Genomic DNA, 14240 nt, shown 5'->3' with positions numbered 1-14240 from the left:
ATGTAACCGGATAAAGAAAGGCTGGTTATCTTCCAGAGCTATCACCGATTCCAAACACCAAGCTTCACCACGCTCTGACTAAAATTCACTGAAAGAGCCGCAAAAGAAGACCACAAAAACCACCACAGTTATCTAGAGAATCTAAAGAACAGCACAATTCCAAAGCATGTAAAACACAAGAGCTGTGTCAAATGTTTCACTTGATTTATACGTTATTTATACCTCGAGCACCCTTTTTTCTTTCTTAATCATTTTTTTTGTTTTTTTTCTCCTAATGTATTCCTTTTTTGTTTACCGACTTGTATTTGTATACATGAGTTGTAAAAGATACTGCAAGCTGTGACATTTTTCCTGCCCTTTCTATAACTGCATTATTATGTATATTTGTTTAGTTGTTCAACTTAAAAAAGTAAAAAAAGAAAAAAATATTGGCTCAAAAAGTATTTTTAGGCCTGTTAATAAAATTAAATAATTTCTGCTGTTTAATACCTAAAAAAATTCAACTGACATGGTGTTCAATGTGTGCAAAATTGGGCCTTTTTGTTCAACGTCTGGATATTTATGTGTTGGCAGTGCTGTCATTTTTCACGGTTTCACTTTAGAAACATAAAACTTTGCACAGATGATGTTTATACTGAATTTCGGGAATTAAATGTCTGCAGCTCAGACACAAGCATTTCACTACATGTTGTACCCTGTATGATTGTGTATGTGACAAATAAAGGTTGTTTGTTTCTTTGTTTGTTGTGAAATGTGAACTGAAGCATGCTTTTAAAAGGGTTATATGTTAAAAAAATAAATAAAAAAATTAGGCGGGAATAAAATCTACTCACTTTTCTGTGTTCCAGTCTCAGTAACTTTGACACAGTAAATATCTGCTGCAATATTTACACCTCTGATGACATTTCACAAGTGTTAGCTTTCTTTTATACCACGATTGTATACACAGAGTTTTGATTGCACTCAATTAATTTTGGGCATTTCATTTTGGAGCAGGAAGCTCAGAAAACCCTTTGGGGCTCAGGTTAAAGAACTGGACCACTACAGGTTTTAGAAAACCCATCCAGAATAATTTTGTCCATCTGGGCCCATATAGGGACATCAAAGGTCAAAACTTCTGTTGCCCTGTGGAGGTTAAGCGTGGGTTTGCCCTGCTCACACACTCCCGCCCACAACTACCCACTGTGAGCCCATGCAAGTAATAACGTTTTGGCACATTACTTATGATAAGAACCCACCATGAGGGGAAATACAGTTGTGGAGAAGATGAAACCAAAGCACCTGTTTGATTACACTGTCAGAAATAGGCTGGGAGGAGGCGACTGATGCAAAGCCCCAGGGAAAAGGAAAGTTAACGATTTTTTCATTCCAAAAAATCATTTATACAGTTCAGTGGTCTACAGACAGACTGAAGAGAGAAACAAAGCTAGTATCGATCTGATACCAATACCAGTGCTGGTTTGTCAATATTATAAATATTTGGATCAAGCCGCCCACCTACAGACTCATCGACAATAGATTTGTTTGCCTTGAAATGGAACCTTTAATCTCCATATTTTGACTTTTTCACAAAGTATCGAGTTTAATGTTGAAATAGAATAGAATAAACCTTTTTATCCCACAAATGAGAAATGTGGGTGTTACACAGCAAGAGGAATATAAAATATAGAAGGAAGACGCAGAGTGGTTCTATATACATACACACAGATATACAGATAAAAGTGTACAGAGATATTTACACAAGGGGTGAATGATCCTGGTGAAATATACAGTGTAGAAACAAGCTGTAAAGTGAGCAGCAGCAATTAAAAACATTGATATGTCAATTAACAGGTGATGAGTGAGATAACCATGTTAAACTGGATTATAGAGTCTGACAGCTGCTGGTAGAATGACCTGCGGTCGCTCCTTCCTACACTGTGGTGTAAAAGTCCATGCTGAAGGAGCTGCTCAATGCTCGTACAGTCTCATGCAGGGGTGGGAGGGACAGGTATTATGAGGTCAAGCTCTCCTATGTCCAGTGAATATCTGCAGCTGGCAGTGGGTTTCGGGCAGAATGGTTTCCAGGCATGTAGTCTTGGAAATCCAGATGGTCGTGGATAAGGCCAGGGCCATAGGCACGTTCATGCAATCCATGTAGACTGCAAGGGACTTCCTGTTGACAGACAGAAAAAGAGCGGTTGTACTTCCTTCCAAACTATTTTCTCCATGACTTCATTCCCACGCATTTCTCCTGACCATATGCAGATACTGGATGTGGGTGCCATCGTATTTGATATCCATCTCATGCAGACGGCCTCTGTGGGAGCGTACTTGTCAGCAACTGTGCCATCGTTGTTGTCTGTGATGTCAAGCTTAGCAACTTTGCCTGATGCCATTCGGACCTCACCTAAAGCAGAGGACAAAACAATGACACACACACATCATTATGATCAAACTATCTGTTTATTAAGTAGACTTGTTACCTGTGACCTCTCCTTTCTGGATGGTGAATGGAATCACCAGGTCAAATGGTCTCAGACTTGCCACATCCAGCCAGATCATTCCCATTGGTCGGTCTGTTGCTGAGAGACACGCAAGTGCACACGTCAGATCACGGTTGTTAAGAGATTGTGGCAACAGTTCTGGTTACAGCGACAACATGTCACAGACTAAATGAACACAGGAAATTAATACAGGACCGTAAATCAGAAGGCTGTGGCTTCTTAACATTATGCAGCTCTGCTGAACTGTCCATGGTTTCAGGCATCCCGTTTTTGACATGGAGAGAGAGAAATGAGAACGCACCCTCTCAGTGATGAAACACCTGCAATGAGAGACAGCAGACAATGATGCAGTCTGATGAAAGGAGACCATGTGTGCTATAGATGACAAAGGGACAACAGGGAGAAGCTGAACAAAAACTGAAGCTGAGAAGGCCGAAGACCGGAGGCTGAGGTTTTAGATACCCAGGGCTGTTGGGGCATTTGGCTCTGTTGCATGAGCTGGTCTGACGAGCTCCTTCCAGTACTTGGAGGTGTAGGCAGGATGATGGAGGGAATTGAGAGAGGGAAAAAATAAGGCATTGGAGCGGATTAAAACGGCGTCAAAGTGATATAGCGAAACGGCTGCAGCCATCAGGACCAATCACAAGCCTCTGTAGGGGAATGGATCTGTGCTCCAGGGCACTCGTAAATCCTGTAACCTCAGCAGTTACTGTACTGAGGAGCAACGTAAACACTCTTCATTATCAAGTTCGACTTGTAATGCGCGCCATTTCTACATCAACTGCCTATCATCTGAAAATGTGTTCTTATACAGACCCCACTCCTTTATACGTCTTACTGACACTCCACTGAGAAATGAGAACTTTCTTAATGCACTTTAAAGTACTTCATCAGTACTAAATGGCTGAAAAATAAAAACAATTAAAAATGAAGCCAGTACAGCTGTGACAAACAATGTGATTCCTCCAAGAGTCATCTCATATAAGCTCCATGTCCACCTTTACAGCAGGAAAAAAGCTGTTTTTGGACAGCATGGGCAGTTTCCTGCTTTCACAGCAACACAACATATGTGACTTTATTGGCTTTAACAAAGATATTCAATCAGGCTTTGGCATCTGGGACTGCTTATGCATTTACTTCAGTCGGTGGCATCTGTCACTTATAGCACTCACTTAAATTGCTTATGTAGAATTTGAGAAAAGCTTATCTTGGGTCTTGCCACGTCCTATCTACTCGAGTTATCTCGCCATAGGTGCTTCATGTAGTTGACTTGACGCAGCTTAAGACTCATCATAAGACACTACTGCTTCTCAAACTCGAGGGTCATTCTGACAACTGTACCTGCCTGTTTGCGATTGTTTGACTGAGACTGAAAACTCAGTTTTATTCATGAAGTTGCCAAACAGCATGTAGGCACGTAGGATAAATGCAGCTCACTCACTGCGACTTGGAATGGACTGCTAGGGATGTGCTCCCTCCAAAGCGAACGCAGATCACATACTCACCAGGCTGTGGCGCTTGAGAAGTGGATGTAGCTGTGGGTAATGAGAAAGATGAAAGAACAATTGATAACTTTTTCGTTACGTCTGATCTGTGTGAAGTTCATAGCCAGTGCTCTGACACAGAGCCATCAACCTCTGAACGCTTAAAAAGCACCAGTGTATCCAGAAAACACATTACATGTCGTGATAAATGCCCTGCCCAAGTGCCCCCTCTCCCACTGCTTTCAGCGGCAGGCAGCAGCAAACAGATTGTCAGAGGAGGCCAGATGATGATCAAGTTTAACATTGTCTACAATATTGCCAAAGAGTGCAAAGCACTTTAAGCACAACACTATTCAGTAACTTATCTTTCCTGTAGAACTGTGCTCCAAATAAAGAACTTTGTGTCGACAAGCTGTTAGTTAATCATTTACAAATCAATATTGTCTGTATGACAGCAATTAAAATAAAGTGAAACATGTAAACAGTGGGTTAAGCGATGCGATGAAAAATTTGGGTGCACCTAACTTTTGTGCTGGTGCACCTAAGAAAAAAGTTAATCCATACAATCTTAGTAATATTTATCACTAGTTTTCAATGTTAAAATTCAAATATTCAAGCAAGTCAATATTCAAGAAATGCACGTAAAATAATTAATATTAGTTGTAGTTGGCTTTAAACTTTGGGGTACCGCCTCTCTACTCATTGGCTCCTTTGCTCCAACAGCACGGTATCCACCAAATTTGGTTCATACCTGAGATATTACAGATTATAAAGTCACATCTACCTTTTTATGCAATTCCCTTCTCACATATACATTGAAACAGAGAAGGTAGGACTGACTAACAACCACAAGAGCTTTCTGAGACTGATTATATACTGATTTTGAGTATAAACACTAGCAAAATGCAAGTTTTGCTGCAGCAGATGTCATTGACTGCTTCAGGGCTTGCTCCCAGCAGCTGGACGGTGTCCTGGAGTAAAGAACTACATATCTAGCTGTTGTGACAGTATCTCCAGTGACAGGTCAGTTCATGTCTACATACTCACTGGCTAAGTTATGGTAGTGAAGGCTCACTGACTCTGTCTTCCACTACTCTCAGACACTGTGTCATATTTCAGAGGAGCCCAACAAACCACAGATCACTGAGCTGTCCTAACAAATCTCCAGCAATGATGCGACACGTAGGAAGACTGAGTTATAAAGACATGGCAATATTCAACAAGGTCTTGAATTATGAGGCCCCGTCATATCTTAAACACTAAGTACACTCACCCCGGTACAGCTCTTCACTCTCAGACTAGCTCTTTCTAAAAGTAGAATGGGAGGCAGAGCCTTCAGCTTTCAGGGCTCTGCTCTGAACCAGCTCCCAGTCTGGATTCAGGAGACAGACACCCTCTGTACTTTCAACATTACACTTACAACTTTCCTATTTGATAAAGCATATAGTCAGCCTTGGATCAGGTGACCCTGAACCCTCCTAGTTACACTGCAGTAAACCTTTGTGTGGTTACTTATAGTTACATTTATGTCTTTATAGTGAGGGTTAATAGTTACTTCCCAACCATTTATTCGTCTTCTATCACTTATTCATCTTCGAGAATGGAGATGTGCATGGCCCGGGAGTCCCTCTGCAAATCTCAACTCTTTGTTACAAACAGTTTTATAAAAGCAACCCCCATTGTAAACCCCATATGGTGTGTCATTAACCTAAGACACTGCGTGTGTGTGTGCCTTCCTGCTGGTCATAAAAGGGTCATCTCCTCTACACTCTGAATCTAATATAACCACCACTACAGTCTACAGCTGATATTCCACTGGCCCTAGACAGACCTATTACCTCGGTCTTCAGTGTCATCGTCCTCTATTCCAATGCCCTCTGCCAGTTCTTTCTGTTTGCGGTAATTCAGCAGGAATTGGCGAATGCTGAGGTCTCCTGTCACCGGAGCTTATTGGAGCTGGCAGACGTACTGGTCCTGCTACAATTGGAAGGAAACCACCTCGCTAAAGGAAAACAAGACACAATATCAAAATAGGTTTGATTACAATAAAATAAGTCAGTTAATCAAATCAGTGTGACACAGACGCTGATGTTTTTTGAGAAGAGCCCATTAGTGACATTTAATTCCATATTTTTACCGTGAGGGCTTGTAAAACTGCAAAAACTGCAAACACCTATAGGGCGCTGTCTAAATATTATTATGAATATCAATTCTACAACAGAAACGACTCAGCATTTAAACCATCACGATGTATTAAATGTTTCCAAAGATACTGATAATTTGATAACCAGCAAAGTTATTTCTCCTCAAAATGCGCCTGACTAAAAGTGGATCAACCAGTACATATAATATTCATCCTGCTACATTAGAAAGTGGCAACAACAGTAAACATGAGTAACTCCACCGTGTGTCTATCCGGTCTTTAAGTGATGAGTGATGAATCCTACTTCTGGCCCAAACTACTCTGCGTTTAATAAGGCTGTTGTGTTTTTAACATGTTTTAATGCTTTGTAACTTGTTCTATTTAATCTCAACAAGCCCCTTACAAAAAGTAGTGATCACTGTCGGCCTCTCTCAGTTTTTATTACAACTATTCATTTAAAGCTCAGTTTTTAAACCTTACCATGTAACTACAGCCCAGGCAATGCAGCAGCACATTAATGACTAACCTCCTATGTGGATGGATTATCTCAGTTGTTCTCTTGACTGAAGTTTGGTCCGTTTACAGCATCCTGCCATGCCACTGCATTTGTCCCTAACCATCAGGAACCCTCACCTTAACTCTTATCCAGTGGAAAAAAGTTCCCGTTCATCACTGCGTTAATGTTATGCTAACATAGCTGTTTCGCTAGTCACATAGCACATCACTATATACCAGCTAGCCAAACTTCAGTAACCCTACAAACATCACTGCTGCTTACTTTCCTGTCTTCATGTATGTCAGAAGTGATAGCAGAGCTGTGCCTTTTAATTGTTTTAGAAATCCCTCAGTCAGAACCTGGTATATTATATTTAGATGGAAACTAGCGAGCTAACTCTCAGCTAGCTTCTAACTCCGTTACATTTCAGAAATTCTTTTTCGTGGATGCCTGGTGTTAAACTTCATTGTTACACCTGGTAGAGCAGCCACACTAATCCATAGCCATAAGGTTACCTTGAGTTAGGAAGATGATGATTGAATGTCCGAGTCCATAGGTTGAGGTGCAAGCACATTCTCCCATTCTCCACAGAGGGCAGTGGCGCATAGGTGTGACGTCACTAACACTTAAGTTGCATTAGAGTTACACTTGTATGCGCCTTGAAGTAGGCACACATTGCCAGGAATGTGGTTGGAACGGCTGACTAGATAAGGCCTGGTGTCCAAATAATGAAAAAAAAGCCGAAAATGGGGTTGCGGCTGTGCACGGGTGTGCACTTTAAATGTAGCACTTTTGCTCTGTCTTTCCGTGGCCGCCCAAGTGGCTCATGGGAAAGTGACAGGCCCTATGGCAGAGATTGAAGACAGGGGGCAGTGGTTCGAATCCCATGCGGACCATATGTTGGGGAACATGTTGAAAAAAAAAATCCCTGGCTCTGAAATTCACCTGCTACGCTTGCTTAGAAGCCTACAGGCGAGCCTATAGATGGGCTCTCTCTGCTTTTTTTTTTTTTTTTTTTTTTTAACCCCTGTCTCAAAATCTCTTTTCCGTCAATCAATATTGGTTGTTATGGTTGCTATGGACCGCCAAACACGCCACACATTGTGGCTTTCTCAATCTCTTCTTCATGTCCGAACAAACGCTCAATTTTGCCTTCATTAACACAAATTATACATCAAAACGTAGGTACTTTCTTGCCTTTCACAAAATGACACTGTCATTATTGTAGGAGTTGCCGTTTTCTCGCAAATGGCCTCGAAGCAACACAGTTGCTCCAAAGTCTATGGAGACTTGAGTGAAAATGACAGCTGAAATTCTGTAACGGAGGCGTTAAATGATCTGAGGAGAAGTTTTTTCTTTATTTAGTCTGACCCCAGTCCCATCCGCTAATATAGAGGAGGGTTGTTCATGACCTATACTGCAGCCAGACACCAGGCAGCGATAGAGACGTTTGGGCTTCGTTTTTGGGGAGCTGGCATGTTTTCTACAGTATTGCTGCCCTCTGCTGTTGCAGTACCTCACAGTCAGTTCAGTCACGTGATGCGTTGTCGCCAAAATGTACAAATAAATGAGACTTTTCAAAGAAACTGATTGTAATAGCTTTTTCAATACATTCTTGTCTGCTCTTGACCTTACAAACTACACCCATTATTATTTGATTAACATTATTTTGGTAAAATAACCAAGGCAATGACAGGCATAAAGTCCAAAAAACAAATATGAAGCATTTTAACAGAAAAGAAATGGCACTGAGAGCCAGATTAAACAGAGCAGGTCCTAAAGCTGTGTTTGGACAAACTCAATGGACAAAAACAATTCATCTTAAACCAAAATCTGCAGGGAGTGTCGGGAGAGCAGCCCCACAACTACAATTCATCTCTACACATCTGTCAGTCAGAGGCAACAGTATCGAACAGCAGTTCGAAAAAAAAAAAAATCAATGTCAAAGGAATGGTGTTGGTATTAAAATAAGAAGGTGTGTACAGAAAATCCCTTAGGTTCACCTTTCAGAAGAACATGTGCAAAATACATCAAACTCTCCATTTCATCTCTTTAAAAAAATAAACACAAAAAGTCAAAGCAGCGTTGGTCAGGTTTGATCCTACACTGATCGTGTATTCATTCTCAACCCTGCAGCCCACGCTTCCCAATGTCAAGAATATGGTCATTCATACTAATAAGACCTTTAATAATAGTGCTAGTAAGTAATACTGCTGAGCGCTAATTAATGCGTCTCCATGCTGAGCCCACTCCTAACAGTAGAGGGCAGCAGAGTGATCACACCAGCTTAAAAGATGCGTCATATAGACTGGAGAAGCAGCAACACTGGCTGGTCTCAGATCAGAGGGCTTGATTTCCCAGCAGCTTCTTATCCAAAATTCTCTTTGCTCTCAGGCACGTGAAGAAACAAGAAAGGAAACTTTGGAGAAACCAAGCCCTCGTCTTACTTATGTATATGTATATATATATATATTTATCAACACACCTCTGGTTTAATATAGATTACGTACAGAGCAACATTTGTGTTCATTACACACAAACAGATTGGGCCGTTTCCTCGTACACAGACATCAGAGGGTATTTGGTTGCCGACATCCACAGAACAGCTTTGGATCATTGCTAGTAAAAATGACATTAGTGTAAATATAACCCCAAAAGAAAAACACAAGGTAGAAAAAACACATTGGTTGCAAGGTTATAGCACACTGGGACAAACACGTTCTGTGGTCAGAGTGGCAGCAAGGTCTACATATAAGTGTGCATCAGGACTTGGCATCCTAAAGTTATCAGTCTTTCACACTCGTTTCAAAGCATATTTCTTCCTCGCCGTGCTTCATCTGCTAAATGCAGTAGCAAAAAGAAAGAGTGTGTTTTTGTGGGGAAAAAGAAGCTGTGGCTCAGTTTGCTGGTATCAACAATTTATGGAGTAAACTGACTGACGAGCAGGAAAACGCTAATGGTCTTAGAAATACAGGGTCTCTAATGAAAGGAGCTGATTGGCTCCTGCCATCAGCAACCAACAATGTGAATGATTGGTTGATCTGTGAGTGAGCTAAGCTTGCAACAGTAAGCACGAGTGAGAACCATAAACTAGAGCTAATGAGGCCAAAATCCGAGCTCCTTTTCAGCTCTGTGGACTAATTTATACCTCGTCTCTCCATCTTCCCCTTAGTCCATTTGCAGCGTGTGACCTTAACAATAAAGTTGCTTTAACAGTAATACAAAGTTTGGCGATGAGGAATAGAACAGTTTTTTTTTTTGCTGGGACCAGCCAAACAAGTCTGAATCAGATATTGAAGTAGTATAAAAGCAAAAGCTTGACACATGTAAGTTCTTCAATGTGAACCAAGAGTTCACACTGCACCCTCAGCTAGACCATACCATGTGTCCTCTGCTTAGCACCAGGCTTTAGGTCATGTGAATGTCAATAAACAACATTCAGTCTGCTAACGCTCAGTATTCACTAAATCACAACACTACTGACACCCAGCAGTGAAAAACAAAAAATGTGGAGAATTTCTAGACGTTATGAAATGTTAAGACTTTGTCACGGTATAAAATACAACCATCAGTAATCGATAGTCTGATCAATTTTTAGATAAATCGTGGCACCCAAACACTATGAAATATACAGCGGTGAAAGTTAAAGCTGTACAAACAAAGGCAGGAGCAACCATCGCCCTAAATGTCGGGCATCAAAAGGTAAGGGTAAAAGCATGACTGTAGGGAGAAAAAAGAAAGAAAAAGCCATGATGGAAATCCGATTTTCACATTTTCTGGACATGGTGTAAAATTCCCAATTCATTCTGAGATGAGATTAGTGCATCCTGTTTTTGTATTAAATTTGAATCCCTGTGAAAGAACATGTGGAAAACAACTGCACCTGTGATGAAATCACTGCTGGCATGGGTTACACCTATCATGGGATACGTTTCACTGCTCCAAGACAACTGCCTAACGAGTACTAACATTTTGTAAAGCTGCGATCATTGTCCTCTTTTTTACATTTTTTAATGCCGAGTGATGAATTTCTGCTTAGAGATTGTTTTAGATCATTTGAAACATAACATGGATATGAAGTTGGACATGATGGGAGAGCCAACAGCAAACAGCTGGACAAGTAGAATAGGGGATTATTTAGATTGTGTAATTATATATGCATGTATGTATGTTGTGTGTGTGTTAAAATGGAGCTCAGGGGTTGAATGGAGGAGGAGGTGGAGGACGTGGAGGAGGTTCCACTGAATGGGGAGTTGGTGGGTTAGATTGTGATGATGGACCAGTAGAGTTTGCCTGGCTCCAGCCCCAGATTAAGTCTGGGTCATGCATCCTCTTTAGATAAACATAAAAACTGTTCATACCTGGAAGCAGATAGCACAGATGTCATTATACTGCTCCAGCTGTGTATTGCTAGCTGTAGGGAGGCTTTTTATCTTGTGTACAGCATCTCTCCTGAGCAGGAAGCTCTGCCAGCCCAGCTGGGCTCTGAGCCAGACGTTATAGTACGAGTGGACCAAGATGATGGTGCTTCCCATCACACTCCACTCGCCAAATACAGTCTCTGATACACCATAGCACACCACGCACACCGCAACCTGGTGAGGTAACAAATCACTGACAGTGAGGCAGAGACAGTGCTGATGCATTACATGACAGTGTCTGTTTACAGTCAGAACTTAGCAAAGAGTTGGTGTGTGTGTGTGTGTGTGTGTGTGAGACACATAGCAGAAACTCCAGCAATCTGTAGCTCCCATTTACACAATATATGACTTCATCCATGTTCTACACTGGAGCTTTACGAAACTCCTCCACCATGAAGAGAACAACAGATCAACAGAGTGCCAAGCACCTGGCGGTAGAGTGTTTCAGAGTTATTATGGAATTAAAAACAAGCAAATATACATGTTTAATTATTATTGGGCTGAACTGTTTGGGTAGAGCAAGTTTAAACTATTTAATTTAACGTTTTTGCACACTGCGATGCGGTTGTGTGTTACCTGGAGAGAGGTGAGGATTGAGGAGGAGATGATGATGAGAAGCCAGAAGTCCATGTGGAAGAACTGGCAGATCATATAAGCCATGTACGCTGGAAAGATCAGCAGGAAGAGACAGAGAGAAACTGCACGGAAGTGCTTCCACAAACTCCTACGGGACGGGCAGCAAAACCAGCATATGAGAAAGCAGGCAGGTTGATAGCAGGCTTTGCAAACACACTTTCAGTCAGATTGATGTCAAAAAGACAAACTGCCTGTTTAGGAATGAAGAAAGAAGGACAGTACACCGTAGTATTACTTAATTTATGATGTTAGCATGAGTTGTACTGATGACCATAGATAATGAATTCTGTGATAATTAACTAACTGCCCATAGTTATTAATAGTTGTTTATGATCAGTAAAAATAAAACAAACAGTGGGACACAGAGTTTTCTTAAAAATAAACACATGAAAAAAGTCTTTGGTATATTATCTTAGTTGCCTCTAGATGCTCCCAGGGCTAGGACTATAGGATCAGCTATCTCCAGCATGGACTGCAGGATGGAAGCAGCAACAATAAAGAGGACGATAGAGAGGAGGAAGGCTCTGTGGATGACCTGCAGCTCAATGAGGCCAGTTTGGACAGCAAGGATTAGCAAGGTGATAGCTTCAGTCATCCCCCTGCACAGAGAGGAAACACATTAGAGTTGACACACCACACAATTATATGCCTTGGCTTTGCATTCAAGTTGGAAATCATATACACGTTTATCCAGACTTGACCTTTGGGTATACAATGTCAATTATTTTATCCTATTAGACAGTTGTGTGAAATGCAGACATCCTTAAAGAATAGTTCTAGATATGTGTGTTTCCACACAAAGAGAGGTTGAAACAGACTAAACTAACACACACGTGTGTGTGTGTGTGTGTGTGTGTGTGTGTGCATGTGTGCACGTGTGTGTGCGCGTGAGTACAAAGCTAAAGCACGAAAATGAGTGCGAGTGTTTGCGGATGGCACGTTATCTAAACACGGTGAAACAGCAAAGTCAGAGAAGAAGAACAAGCACCACAGCTAGCTCTGCGAGCCTGCTGCCAGTGTGAAATGACACATTTGTGGGCGCTTCCCATGGTGGCGGCATGAAAAGAAGAAAAGGAGAAAGGATGGATGAGTTGGTGCTTAGCGGTGTTGTGCTAAAAAAATGATCGTCTTCCAAAAACCGATCGCTCGTATTTAAACTGCTATAATAACTTGTTGGTCTATAATATGTGAAAACATATATCAAATGTATCCTTCATGGATGAAATCAAGTCATCTTGAGCCACAAACAACATTCCTATAACAAGGTAGAAGCTGCAATGAGTTTTTGGTAGTGACTTTTATATATGCTTTATTTATCTAGTTCCAAAAATGGGTTGACGTTAAAAAAAGTGTTTGTTAGTTTTTTAAAAAGCGTAATCTGTGCAAGAGGACAGCAGATGTTGCAAGAAATCTAAGAATAGTTGTTTAAAGTTATTTGAAGTGGACAAAGAGGATAAGGCGTTTGTAAACCCTGTTGAGGGAAGTCTATCTAGCAAGATATGTAAAGATATTGGAGATTAAAAAACCCCATAGGGAAACATAGGAAATAATTATTTGTCAGGCAATGACTTGTTGGCAGAAGAAGAGTGGTCCTTGGTAGCCATGACAAGAAGGAGGTCCATAAATCAGGCTGGGCTGTTTGTTGCTGGCAGGTAAAAGAAAAAACAGAGAAAAATCAAAATCAAAATCAGGGGAAGTCCAGGCTGAACAAGGTTCATCCCTCGGAATTTTCACTCCAAGATCCCTGCCTGGACCTCCCCGAGCAGATGAACATAGAAAGGCAGTTGAGCCGAGGGCTCGAACCTGAGCCTCTATGTTATGAACCTGCTAGCCCACCACATGTCGCCACATGACGGCGAGCAGAACTGGAATATCCTTCTATTTAAAGAGCGCAAGGTGCACATCGGGCACCCAGCCTTTCGCAGGAGACCACACATTTTTACACTCAAATACTCACCACATTTCACACACTCACACCTGCTTTTTTTCCCTGCCACCTTTTTCTCCACTTATTTATCAACAACCACTCCTTTTTCATCTCTGCTACCTTGCCTTTATTACATCCTCTTAGCTAGCATCAGTGACCGGAGAGCAACAACAGCAACCCAGTGCTTTTCTCATCATTTCTTTAGTCACGGTCAATTCATTGGCCTCTACGGATTAGCTAAACCAACTTTACAAAACAAGTTTCCCCGAAGAGCCCAGTTGTCATCTTAGCTGCCTAGATTTCAGGACCTAGCTAAGGACGGTAGTTACGGACACAAACACATGTAACTTACCGAAAAAAAGCCTCGGGTCCCTCTGTCACTGTGCTTATTAGGTGCTAATAATTTGATGTAAAAGTGTCGGAGACAGTGTGAAAAAATGAAGGCAGAGTTGGTAGCCTGAAGAGAGAAAGTGCAAGTTGTGGAAGGTGGAGTAATAAGCAGCAAATAGTTGAGGAATGAAGAGCTGACAAGCATGGGTATTTTCCGGTAATAAAAGGTAATAAGAGAGCAGGCGGAGGAGTTGGCAAGAGCAGGAAAAAGGAGAAGCGACTTGGCTTCTCCCCGCCCCCAAGCAAGGGTCGTGCAG

The 14240-nt window shown here is 41.5% G+C and overlaps 1 protein-coding gene across 4 annotated transcripts; it reads right to left on the bottom strand.

Moving 5' to 3' along the window:
- Positions 1 to 9034: 9034 nt before the first annotated feature.
- On the bottom strand, positions 9035 to 14000 carry LOC109198205 (RING finger protein 145-like). Of its 4 annotated transcripts, none has more exons than XM_025905004.1 (5): positions 13946 to 14000; positions 12087 to 12265; positions 11607 to 11754; positions 10971 to 11204; positions 9035 to 9228 (listed from the first exon to the last, which is right to left on the bottom strand). In XM_025905004.1, exons 3-5 carry the CDS (start codon positions 11688 to 11690, stop codon positions 9223 to 9225), a joined length of 324 nt encoding a protein of 107 aa, XP_025760789.1. In that variant the 5' UTR covers positions 11691 to 11754; positions 12087 to 12265; positions 13946 to 14000; the 3' UTR covers positions 9035 to 9222. The 4 variants fall into 4 exon arrangements, 3 of the variants coding, with proteins under 3 accessions (XP_025760789.1, XP_025760787.1, XP_025760788.1); XM_025905002.1 differs by lacking the exon at positions 9035 to 9228 and adding an exon at positions 9324 to 9449; XM_025905003.1 differs by lacking the exon at positions 9035 to 9228 and adding an exon at positions 9324 to 9449 and having other exon boundaries at positions 12202 to 12265; positions 13946 to 13970.
- Between the last annotated feature and the right edge of the window lie 240 nt (positions 14001 to 14240).

Source organism: Oreochromis niloticus, unplaced genomic scaffold, assembly GCF_001858045.2.
Source record: "Oreochromis niloticus isolate F11D_XX unplaced genomic scaffold, O_niloticus_UMD_NMBU tig00008005_pilon, whole genome shotgun sequence".
Lineage (NCBI taxonomy): Eukaryota > Metazoa > Chordata > Actinopteri > Cichliformes > Cichlidae > Oreochromis > Oreochromis niloticus.
The sequence above is the reverse complement of the archived record's forward strand: the minus strand, read 5'-3'. Positions and strand labels throughout refer to the sequence as shown.